This window comes from Prionailurus bengalensis, chromosome D3, assembly GCF_016509475.1.
Source record: "Prionailurus bengalensis isolate Pbe53 chromosome D3, Fcat_Pben_1.1_paternal_pri, whole genome shotgun sequence".
Taxonomy (NCBI): Eukaryota; Metazoa; Chordata; class Mammalia; order Carnivora; family Felidae; genus Prionailurus; species Prionailurus bengalensis.
This window is the reverse complement of record NC_057356.1, coordinates 48,405,939-48,418,857: the sequence shown is the minus strand read 5'-3', so window position 1 is coordinate 48,418,857 and position 12,919 is coordinate 48,405,939. Positions and strand designations below refer to the sequence as shown.

General features: G+C 35.7%; 1 protein-coding gene across 4 annotated transcripts in view; it reads left to right on the top strand.

The window, feature by feature from the left end:
* The window catches only part of SS18 (SS18 subunit of BAF chromatin remodeling complex), an 89,232-nt gene that overhangs the window by 61,893 nt on the left and 14,420 nt on the right, over positions 1–12,919 (top strand). For 3 of the 4 annotated variants that reach the window (XM_043558502.1, XM_043558501.1, XM_043558504.1), the window contains exons 8-10: positions 2,634–2,726; positions 3,438–3,560; positions 6,621–6,754. In XM_043558502.1, the coding sequence (XP_043414437.1) occupies positions 2,634–2,726; positions 3,438–3,560; positions 6,621–6,754 (350 nt within the window). The remainder of the gene's footprint in view (positions 1–2,633; positions 2,727–3,437; positions 3,561–6,620; positions 6,755–12,919) is intronic. The other variant, XM_043558503.1, reaches the window with a different exon arrangement.

Here is a 12,919-nt window from a genome sequence, read left to right as displayed (position 1 = left end):
TATCAAAGTGTATTTTGTTTAAATAGTCCATATTAGTACCATCAGGAATGACATTCTGTCATTGGAATCCTTTCTTATATAAAAGAAGATTGAACCAAAGCAAATGTTACTGATTTCACTTTTTTTAATAGCAGCTTTATTGAGATAATTCACACACTGCAAAGTTCACCCATTGGTTTACTTTTATGCATTGTATAAATACATAGAAGATAATAGTTCTTGAGTCTGTTTCCAAGTTTTATCATTTTAGTTAATGTTAAATACTTCTCAAAGAACTGTGGTTTATATACATTAGCATTTACATTTGAAAATTTAGGAGGCTAAATTATACCCATAATATAACTGTGTATAGAGTTAGTAGAATAGGAAAAGCATTTGGAAACCAGATTTTAATTTTAATTATTTAGCTTAATGGTATTTTTTTTTTTAGTGGGAAGGGGCTTGTGAAAAGGTGGTCACTGAAGATGTGTTGCATTTAGTAATGATCCAAGCAGAAGTAGGCTTTCTCACTGTACAGGGCTTTCCATTTTTCTGTATGTTTGAAATTTTATGATACAGTGTTGAGGAAAAAATAATCCAAACATACAAAACTGTGGTAAATTGGAGGTAGCTGTTCACGTTACAGTATGATTTGTCTTGTTATGAAAGGATTTGTCAAAATCTTCATTTATCCAGGAAGCTCCCCTGGTATATTTAAGTAAACTATTTAACAGAGAAACTTGGAGAAACTAAAAATTAAAAGCTAAAGTGTTGGGACTGGCGATTTGAAGCTAATGTAAACTAGTAAGAAGATAGAATGTGGTGTATTTAAAAAATCATTTAGCTGCCAGTTTTGGGTTCATATGTAAAGCATAAAGGTACATCAGTATAAGGATGCTGGTTTTTACTGCAGAGGCAGAGCAAACACTCACCTGTAGAATTTTGCATATGATAAATGTTTGCCAGTGATAGTGAGAATGTGTATGGATATTTCTTATAAGAAAATGACATATTTTTTTAAGTCTCAGGTTTTCTGGCCCTGAATATTCAGAATGTTGGATTTTTTTGTTGTTGTTTCACATGTAGACATTATATTAAGATTTTTTTCAGTGAAAAACTTCAGAATGTTTATATACTGTGGATATTTTAAAGAAGTGAAATCTAGTTTGTTAAATTTATTTATTAGGAAGTCTGAAAGTAAACAATTGTTTTAATTTGTAAAATGCGTTTTATATAACTGAGTTGAATTTGACACTATTATTTTGGTCCTGTGTATTTCCTGAAATGTGAAATGTATGTTGTTATAAATATGACCTTTCTATTCAGAATAGACATATTATTTTTGTATATATCAGAACTTTAAGGTTACTGTAAATTACTTATTACGTCAGGGAATTAAAAAATCTAAATGGTATCATTTTTGCATAGGTGTGTATTAATATCTTTTTCTCACATTTATGTAGAGTATTCCATTCATAACAACAGTTTTCTGAAACAGCATTGGATATTTTCTTACCAGATATTTATGCCAGTAAATATATAGATTAGGAGTTGGCAAACTTCTTTCTGTAAAGAGGCAGAGAGTAAGTATTTTAGTCTTTGTGGGCCATATGGTCTTAGTCTCAACTACTGAACCCTTGTTGTAGCATGAAAATAGCTGTAGGAAATATGAATGGGCATGCCTGTGTTCCAGTAAAACTTTATTTACAGAAACAAGCCACTGGCCATATTTATACTGCAGGCCATAGTTTGCCAACCCTTAATGTAGATATTTCTGAGGTAGTTTAGGAATGTTGGAATCCTAGAACACTGAGTATAACATTTATTCATAACTGTATTCCTTCTTAATTAGGCATTCCTTGAAAATTTAGTTTAGATTTTAGCTAACTGAAGTGTTATTTCCTCTATTTTCTTAGTACTACTTAGTTAAAAGAACTAGACTATTGATTTTCATTAAAGTCCAGTCATAAAATTTATCGAGCCTTAATACTAAAGGGGTACTCTAGCACTTAACACAGTATTAATTTTATGTAGGTATATGTTTTGATACTCTAGAAATACTTTCTAAAGACTTCTAGAATGGCAGCGTTAAGCAATAATGTTCTTATATCTGAAAATAACTTTATGAGATACATTATGCAAGTAAATAGAATGTGAAAAATTTGTTTCAGTTTCTTTCAGGGGAAAAAAACTTATGGAGCTTTTTTATATTTTGCATTGTTTTAGCATATGCTGTGGAATTGGCGACCAGCAGAACAGGTGTTTGACAAAATATGATAATTGCTTCCTTTGTTCATTCTAATTTAATTCAAGTTATTTACATGTGAAAGGCCTAAATGCTTTCATTCTCTCTTTTTTTAAAAAAAATTGAAGATAAAGTTTTTCTCCCCCCCACCCCCCTTGATGAGGATGATCAGTTAAGACTAAGTGTAATGTTTCTAAAACTACTGTTTTTGCTTTTAAAAAATTTGCACGTTATCTCAATATGGAAACAATCACATTGGTAAATATTTGGCTAATGCAATTGAAATTATTTTTTATGTATTTCCATTTCTTTTTCTTTTTTTCAATTTTATCTGAAAGTTTAAATATATTTAGGGTTTTCACTCAGTGGCCATTAACGTTTCTTCCTGTCTCTTGTCGAATTGATGTAGGTCATAATGATTACGGTTATCAGCAACCGTCGTATCCTGAACAAGGCTACGATAGGCCTTATGAGGATTCCTCACAACATTACTACGAAGGAGGTATCTATATACCTTCACACACATACACATATATATCCCCTTCTACAGGAATGAAAATTCTTGCATAAGACAACTTCTACCCATGCAAAGCTCTTGTAGAATACTAGTTGCTGGCTGTCTTGAAAGTTACAGGGAGCCCAGAACAATTAAAATAATTTCCTTACAAATATTTAAAATGTGTAACCATGACTTGCCATTTCTAACAACAATAAAAAGACTAAAACATTTAAAAATAATTTTTTCCTCAGTGGAAATTTTCTATTTGAACATAAATCCATCAATCCAATTTTTTTTTCTTGTGTGTGTTTACATATGTATAATTTTACATATAAGTATAGTGCCTTTAGGAAACAGCTTGCTGATCTTGTGTAGCTAGTGTGTGCTCTTGTAGCTGTCTTTAATTTTGTCTTTTTTATTTTATTTAGCATAGTCATGATCTTATGACTGTGATGTTCCAGTAAATGTAATGCTCGTATGGCAGAGACGCTGAAAATGCTGCAGTTCAACCTTGCAAAATTGGCTTTAACTGCAGTTTGTTTGGCCGAAATCCTTCTGTTTGGTTTGAGTTTTTTCTTTGTTTTGTTAACTTTCAAAAATCAATATGGCATTTCATTTTGTTCTTGTGTTGTTGGCTATGCATCTTAGAGTAAAAAAGTTAATTAAGCAAACTTCTCAGTTTTTTTCTTTTTCTCTTCTCCGATTATCCTGTAGGAAATTCACAATATGGCCAACAGCAAGATGCTTACCAAGGACCACCTCCCCAACAGGGATATCCACCCCAGCAACAGCAGTACCCAGGGCAGCAGGGCTATCCAGGACAGCAGCAGGGCTATGGTAATAGTTTTTTGCAGTTTTGTTTTGAAATATTGAAGGACATATTTAATGTTTATTTCTCTAAGAATTCTTCTTTTCAAAAATACAATTTTAGCTCAGTCTATTACTGACTGAGTAATTGAAAATGTTTTTTCTCCAGTAAACTGGTAATCCATTTAAAAAGAAACATAAGCTAGAGGGGGTTCATTGACCAAAGGTAAGGTATGTAATCATTTAAAATGAGTTCTTAAACCTCGTTGGCATTCATGCCCAGCCAGTAGCTTTGTGAAATGTGCTTGGAAAACCGATGAATTGGGTGATTATTGACCATATCTACGTAATTCGCTTAGCAAACTTATTTCTAAAACTAATGACTGTTACTATGAAAAATAACATTGATTTTTGGAGTACAAATGAGATTTACTTGGAATGCATAAAGAAAATGTTTTTGTCATTCTTTGGTTAAATAGCAATATACACATCCATAGAGGTGTATTTATTGCTGTTATGTATCTTATGGAGTTTGGGGAAGTATAGCTGTATTTTCTTATTATAAACTCACTATAAGAGTTATAGTAGCTGGATATCTAGCTTTAAATAACTTTATTAGACAGGGAGTGGGAATGATAAAGACCTGATCTCTCATTCGTAAATTTTAGGCCACTGTCACTACTCTCTATATATGAAAATATGGTTCTAATGCTAGAGAAGTAACTGCTTATTAATCTGACATCATCTCTTGCTAACATAGTCTCTTTTTTACATCAGTAATATTTTATTATTTTTATTCATTAGTTTAAGCTCTGAGATTACTCTGGGCACCTCTCTACTCGTTATAGCAAGTCTCAGAACCAAAATCAGATTGAAATTCTCTTGTGTCTTCCACTTATGCATTGAAATTTGGTCAGGTGTTAGGAGCCAGGCATTTCCCCCCAAACTGGTAAGTTCTAGTTCTTTAATTTGAGATATGACTTTAGAAATACTCCATGGATGGGGGCGCCTGGGTGGCTCAGTTGGTTAAGCGTCCGACTTCGGCTCAGGTCATGATCCCACGGTTCGTGGGTTCGAGCCCTACATCGGACTCTGTGCTGACAGCTCAGAGCCTGGAGTCTGCTTTGGATTCTGTGTCTCCCTCTCTCTCTGCCTCTCTCTCGCTTGTGCTCTCTTTCTCTCAAAAATAAACATTAAACACATTTTTTTAGAAATATTCCATGGATTTCTTGTTTGTTTTTGTTATTTGTTTTGTCCTTTTAAGTGAGCTCCAGCATGGCTTAAACTCACGACTCTGGGATCAAGACCTAAGCCGAGATTAAGAGTTGGACACTTAACCAACTGAGCCACCCAAGCATCCCGGGATTTCTTGTTTTTACAAAGGAATTCTTGCTCTTCTCAAATGGCATTTTCATTTCCTGACCATTGAATATTTGTATTTTGAATAAGTATTCTGGTTTTACTGTGTTTACGTGAAAACAAATATGATGTGGTTAAATCAGGTAAATTCATTTATTTAAGATAAATATTATTTTCAGTGGGAGGAGAGAGTAAATGAAATGTATTTTTGGTTAGAGTAGTAACTGCTGTTTTGTTCGACCTTGGGAATCCCAAAGGAGAAGTTCCCATTTTGCTTATTTGTAGGCTTCTGTTGTCATACTTTCTTCTAATAGAAGAGTTAGACTTTTAATAATTGAGTGTATAATAATTAAATAAATAATAGACCAATGGAATTTATTTAAGCTTGAACATTTATTCTCTTTGACACTTTCCTCTGCCATCAGTGTTTTTTTTATGGCAGATTTTGAATGGCTATGATAGAAAACATTTAAGTGTCAAAGCTTTTCGGCTTATGCTTTATAAAGCATTCTTTACAATAGGCAGTAGTAGAATTTATGAAACAGACATATTTGTTTGGCAAGCCAAATTAGTCCCTTGCCATCTCTGGAATTGGAAATCATTCATTTTTATGGGTTAAGTATTAAAGGTGATTGGTACACAGAGTGTAACTTTTGAATCAAGTTTTTTCACATTCAACCTGTGGCTTTTCAAGTCTTTGGTTTTGGTTTGAAAATATTGTGGTAGTAAACTTATTAATGCAGAGCATAAAGCATTCTTTTGGTGATTGCAGATATCAATCTAGAATTTCATGGAAAATTATTCTTTATGATTCTCTGGTGATTGCAAGTGTAAATCTAGAGTCATACAGCTGTAAATATCATTGATTCTCAAACTTTATTTAGAAATTATTTCAGTATTTTAATTTGAATCTGCTTCTTGCTTTTTCTTTTATTTACTTTTTACTTTTATTTTTAAAGTTTATTTATTTTGAGAGAGCAAGAGAGAAGGAGAGAGCCTGAAGCTGGGCCCGTGAGGGGCTCAGACTCATGAACCTGAGCTGAACCTAAGATCATGACCTGAGCTGAAACCAAGAGTTGACACTAACTGACTGAACCACTCAGGGCCCTTGTTGCTTTTTCTTTTACCTGTTGCTTACAGTGGTTAACTTTCTAGTAGTGGTATAGATGAATTTTCTTGATACCATGAAATTAACCTGCTTAACAACTCCTGAGTCGCTTTTACATATTTGGAAAAAAATTCATGACTAACACACAGCTTACTTGTTACACCGAATCAAAACATTTTGTACATGGCACTATCATTATAATATTTTCATTCTTTTTTTTTTTTTTTTTTTTTTAAATTTTTTTTCCCAACGTTTATTTATTTTTGGGACAGAGAGAGACAGAGCATGAACGGGGGAGGGGCAGAGAGAGAGGGAGACACAGAATCGGAAACAGGCTCCAGGCTCTGAGCCATCAGCCCAGAGCCTGACGCGGGGCTCGAACTCACGGACCGCGAGATCGTGACCTGGCTGAAGTCGGACACTTAACCGACTGCGCCACCCAGGCGCCCCTATAATATTTTCATTCTTACAACCTTTGGGATTTATTTCAAAAAGCATTTGAGAAGATCAAGATACCAACTATCTTTTTTGTTTAGATATAAAAACGTGATAACACCTGGTTCTAAACCCTTTCAAGAATTCTGTTTTTATCTGGGCTTTTGTTTATGTTAATTATTTTGCAGGTCCTTCACAGGGTGGTCCAGGTCCTCAGTATCCTAACTACCCACAAGGACAAGGTCAGCAGTATGGGGGTTATAGACCAACGCAGCCTGGACCACCACAGCCGCCACAGCAGAGGCCTTATGGATATGACCAGGTAAATTATTTGGCCAACTGTGTGATTGTCCCATTATTTGCTCACCCTTGATAAGGTTGTTTTTCACTTGAAGGCTTGTTTTTCCCTCCTCCTGTTCATAGTATATGAGTTAACACAAAAATTTACTTTTAAGTCTTTTTCACAGAATGCTAGCACAGCTGACCATAGTTACTGTCACATGTAAAACATGTCTTATCTCTGAGACCCAGCATCCATTCATATTCATATTCTCTTTCTCTTTCTCTCTCTCTGGTCTTTACTGGCGCATTCCAGACATCATTCCCTCTTCTAAAGCCCCTGATTTCTCTCATCTCCCTCACATTTATTGCTGAAGACTGTGCATTGACATATAGAGACATGGAATCCATCTGTGTCAACTCTCTTAGTAGCTCGTCTTCGTTTCAGCATATCCATTACCTTCTGCCACATTGGTGGTGTCCTGTCTCTTTAAATCCATAGTTACTTCTGCCTCTGTTGCCTCCTTTCATATCCCTTATTTCAAGTATTAAAAATGTTTATCTCAGGGTGCCTGGGTGGCTCAGTCGGTTGAGCGTCCGACTTCGGCTCAGGTCATGATCTCATGGCTTGTGAGTTCGAGACCCACGTCGGGCTCTGTGCTTACAGCTCAGAGCCTGGAGCCTGTTTCGGATTCTGTCTCTCTCTCACTCTCTTTCTCTCAAAAATAAATAAACGTTAAAAAAAAAATTTTTTTTTAATGTTCATCCCCTGTTATCTTTCCTTCTGCTTTCACATATGTAGAGATGTAGCTCATTCTAAGATGACTGTATCCTCTTGAACCTAGTATTTATTTAAGTTCCTTCTTTTCACCAGTAAACTTTTCAGACTTAACTAATCTGTGCCACAGTCATTGTTTTCTGAATCTTGCTGTTACGCATACTCTAAATTATAATGAAAATGATATATTATGTTGGCAGTTTCCTTAGATTGATTTCAGATTTGTCTAATGACCTTCTAGTGAGGAAAATCTGGTCTGCTCACTACTTAAGCTACCTAAAACAGCTTATTTTTTTTGTAAGTTATGGTTCCAGGGCCAGTGTTGGTGATCTGGTTTGAGGAACAACACAGTACAGTACTAATCAGAACTTGAGGTATGAGCAATTTTTTTATCAGTGCTCTCTCAAGCCTACAACCCCTTGTACTGACACTTCCTATTTAAGTGATAAAAGAGATAAAAGAGACTTAAAAGGGTAAGGACAAATGAGTAATATATTTAAAAATACACTATTGCTCAATCAAAGGGTTAGGCAGAAATTTTATTTAGATTTTAAAAGTAAAAAAAGTCTTGGCTAATGAGTGCTTAAGGGCAAGATTCCTGAGCACAAGATTTAGGCTCATTCTAGTCCACAAGTTAACTTTTTAATTTTTATCTATTTATAATTAATTAATTGATTGATTGATATTTTGAAGTAGGCTCCACGCCTGATGTGGGGCTTGAACTCACGACCCTAAGATCAAAGAGTCCCACGCTCCACTGACTGAGCCACCCAAGCACCCCCACAAGTTAACTTTTTAAAAAATGAGCTTCTGATCATTTATTCTTTCAGTCAACAAATGTTTATTAATTATCTTCATGTGCTGGGCACTATTTTAGGTCCTATGCTCCCTACGGCTGGTGGAACAGCTAGCTATTTTGGTCTCTCTAACTTCACTTTTGAATGTTTATTGTTTATTTTGAGAGAGAGAGTGCCTGTGCACGAGCAGGTGAGGCACAGGGAGAGGGAGAGGGAGAGAGATGATCCCGAGCAGGCTCCACCCTCAGTGTGGAGCCCCATGCGGGGCTCAATCCTACGACCGTGAGATCATGACCTGAGCCAAAAATAAGAGTTGGACCCTCAACCAACTGAGCCACCCAGGTGCCCCTCTTGCCTTCACTTTTGACACATTTGACACATGTTCCTATTTTCATTCCTAAATGGTCTTCTTTGCTTCTAATTACTGTGCTTCTTTACTTCTCTTAGATTTCTAGTGATTCCTTCTTTATTGTTTCATTTTCTTGTCTCACTTGTTTCTTGTCTTTCTTTTAAGTAAAAATGTTTGGCTCAGTGTTTTTCTTGGTCTCTCTACTCACCCTGTCTTATATTTTCAGTATCCTTAGCCCACCTTCTGCAAACCAACTTCAGCTCCATTTTTTCAACTTGTACAGAACATCTCTATTTGGATGTCTTGCCATTTCCATCAACTTCAGCATGTTGTGGACTAAACTAACCGTTTTCTCTCTAAATGACGTATTTCTAAATCCCCTAAACTTAACATCAGTCATTAAGTAAATGTTTCTTGAGCAACATTTATATGCCAAGTATCTACGATCGGGGTACATTGGGAAATAAAGATAGACATAAACTCTACCTTTATGAACTTAAATCTAGATAAATCTAGATGAGATCCAGAAGAATAAACAGATGGTATAATATAGTGTGAGAAGCCCTTGAAGTCAAGACTTTTGTGGAAGGGGGATACTAATCTAGATCACAGAAAAAATGTTCTTTGGGAAGTATTATAATAGTGTGAGGGCCCAAGGATGAGTAGGTATTAGACAAGTAGACATAGAAGAGGGAAATGTATTCTAGTCAGAAAGAGGTGCATTCACAAAGGACTACTAGTGTTAAGAGGTGTGGTTGAGTAAAGCAGAAGCATGGGGAGGGAGAGGCAAGATTGGAGAGAGAAGTTAGGTTTAGATTGGGAAGACTCTCACAAGCCATGTTACGGGACTTGGACTTTATCCTGACATCATTTGAAGCCTTTATAAGACATTTTAAATGATGTATGTAATATATTAGCTGTGCCTGGCACTTGGTGAACATGATATGTGAAAGATTATGTGTTGTGATATATAGCATATATGATAAATATGTGATACACTACCTCTTTCATTATAATTATTCCACTCCATAAAGTTCCTAGGAATTTGGGATGGTACTATAGAAAAAGACCCATGACGTTTGGCTAGATGCCAGCCAAATCTCCTTCCCCACTAGAAAAGGCTATGAAGAGGGGACCATTTTAGCTACTTCAGTGTTAGTAGTCTGCCCATATTTATCAGAGATTTCACCTTATCTGTATCCCCCAATCCAAACACTTGTTGGTCTTTTCATTTTAGGGAAAGTAGTTCACCTCTTCAAGATAATGAAGGGAACAGAAAACTAATACAGATTCTTAAATCCAATAGTAATATAATTATAGTGGTGGTTTAGGCAGATGACTCTTCTAGCAGTGTGCACAGTGAATTCAAAGGGGGGAAATTGAGAGACAAGCCTTGCTAGGGGCTGTTGTTTCTCCATCATTTCTTCCCATATCACTAAACAGCAGCTTGATTCTTTCAGTTCCTCAGGCCAAGAACCTGGAGTCATCTTGGCTCCCCTCTTTTTTGCAAATCAAGCATCTTGTCAACCAGCAAATTTCATCACCTCTCCCTTCAAAATATATCCAGTATCTGTCCATTTTTACAACCTTCTGCTCTTACCCAAGTCAGAGTTACAACTGTCATTCACCTGAACTGGTCTTCTGCTTTTGTCCTAGCTCTGCTATAGGATATGCTCCACATAGGACCCAGAATGATCTTTTAAAAACATTAGATTATGCCACCCCACTGCTCAAAGCCTTGTGGTGACTTCAGTCTTACTTAAAGTAAAAGCAAGACCTTAGAATAACCTACAAAGTCCTACATGACTTGTGCCCCCACTACCTGTCCCACCACTTCATCTCTGTATTTTTAGAATTTTTAAAATATTTACTTATTTATTTTTGAGAGAGACAGAGAGAAAGAGCGAGCACACAAGAGGGGGAGGGGCAGAGAGAGAGAGGGAGGCACAGAATCTGAAGCAGGCTCCAGGCTCTGAGCTGTCAGCACAGAAACTGATGTGGGGCTCAAGCTCAATGAGCTTTGAGATCATGATCTGAGCCAAAGTTGGACGCTTAATCGACTGAGCCACTCAGGCACCCCTCACTTCATCTCTGTATTTATAGCTGCCCTCATTCACTTTGCTGCAGTCACTTTACTGTTCCTTAAACACATCAAGCATATTTCTACCTCAGAACCTTTGTATTTGCTGCACCCTTTATTGCCAGAACTCTTCCCAGAGACGTATAGTTGGCTTCCTCCCTTTCTTCAAATCTCTGCTCTGTTCTGTCACCGTATCATATCAAGGAGTCCTTCTACCTATGTAAAATAGTAACCTCTTGCATTGCCTCACTTTATAGTAGCCCCCCTTTACCCACAGAGGATATGTTCTAAGACTCTTAAAAACCACAGATAGTACTGAACCCTGTATATACTATGTTTTACCTATGTAAATACACCTATGGTAAAGTATAATTTTAAATTAGGCACAGGAAGAGATTAACAGTAAAGAATAGAAAAATAATTGTAACAATATACTGTAATAAAAGTTATACAAATATGGTCTTTCTCTCTCAAAATATCTGATTGTACTGTACTCACCCTTGTGATGATGTGAGCTGATAAAATGCCTACACGATAAGGTGAAGTGAGGTGATGATATATGCATGTGACATGGTGTTGGGCTACTACTGACCTGACAATATGTCAGGAGGATCATCTGCTACTGAACCGCAGTTGACCACAGGTCACTGAAATTGTAGAAAGCAAAACTGTGGGTACGGGAGGACTACTGTATTTTCCTACCCTTCTGTATTTAAACAACTTTTTTGAAGTATTATTGACATTCCATAAACTGCATATATTAAAAGTACACAATTTGATACTTGTCAATGAGTCAGTCTTTTCAATTTTACCTATTCTGGTGTATGTCTGGTGATAGTTTATTGTGCTTTTCATTTTCATGTCCTAAAGGACAAGTGATAATGACTTATCTTCTCATGTGCTTATTTTTCCATCTATGTATCTTCTCTGAAATGTCTGTTCAAATCTTTTGCTTATTAAAAAAAAATTCAGTCCCTTATTTTCTTATTGAATATTGAGAGGTCTCTGTATATTGTACATACAAATCCTTTATCAGATATATAATTTGCAAATATTTTTCTCTAGTCTGTTGCTTCTCTTTTCATTGTTTCAACATTTTTTTTTGAAGACAGGAACTTTAACATTTTTATGAAGTCGAATTTATCAACTTTGTCTTTTATGGATCATGCTTTTGGTTTTATGTGGGAAATCTTCACTTAACCCAGAGTCACAAATATTTTCTCTTAATGCTTTCTTCTAGAAGCCTTATATTTTTTAAAAATTTAATTTAATTTTATACTTTATTTTTGGCAGGGGCGGGGGGGAGGGGGGGAACATGAGCAGGGGAGGGGCAGAGAAAGAGGGAGAGAGAGAATCCCAAGCAGGCTCTGTCTGCACTGTCAGCGCAGAGTCCAACACGGAACTTGATCTCGCAGATCAGGACCTGAGCTGCAATCAAGAGTTGGGTGCTTAACCAATTAAGCCACCCAGGCATCCCTAGAAGCTTTATATTTTTAGGCTTTACATTTAAGTCTATAATCCATTTTGAGTTAATTTTTCTATGAAGCACGAATTGAAGTTTGCATCTTATTTTTTCAAATGGATAGCTAATTTTCTCAGCACTATTTGTTGAAAAGATTAGCCTTTCTTTACTGAGTTGTCTTTGAACCTTTGCTGAAAATCATAAATATGTCTATTTCTGGACTGACCTATTTCTCTGTCTTTATGTCAATACCATGCTGTCTTTATTACTATAGTTTTACAGTAAGTTTTGAAATCGGGTGTTAGTTTTTCAGCTTTAACCTTTGCAAAATTGTTTAGACATTTGGGTTTTTGCATTTCCATATGATTTTTATAATCAGCTTGTCAATTTCTACAAGAAGCCTACAGATATTTTGATGGGAATTGCCTTACACGTATAGATTCGCAGAGAGTTGTATCTTAACATGAGGTCAGTGAGTATCCATCCTATGAGCATGGCATATGTCCCTTTAAATTTTTTTTTCCGCAGTGTTATATAGTTTTCAGCATACAAGTCTTAACATAGGTTTTGTCAGATTGATCTCTAGGTATTTTTATATTCTTGATACTATTGTAAATTTTTTAAAATTTTAATTTACAATTGTTAATTGCTGGTTGTATAAAAGCACAGTTTGTTTTTTTATATTGATATTTTACCAGAACTGTAATATTAACTCACTTATTATTTCTAGTAGTTTTTTTGT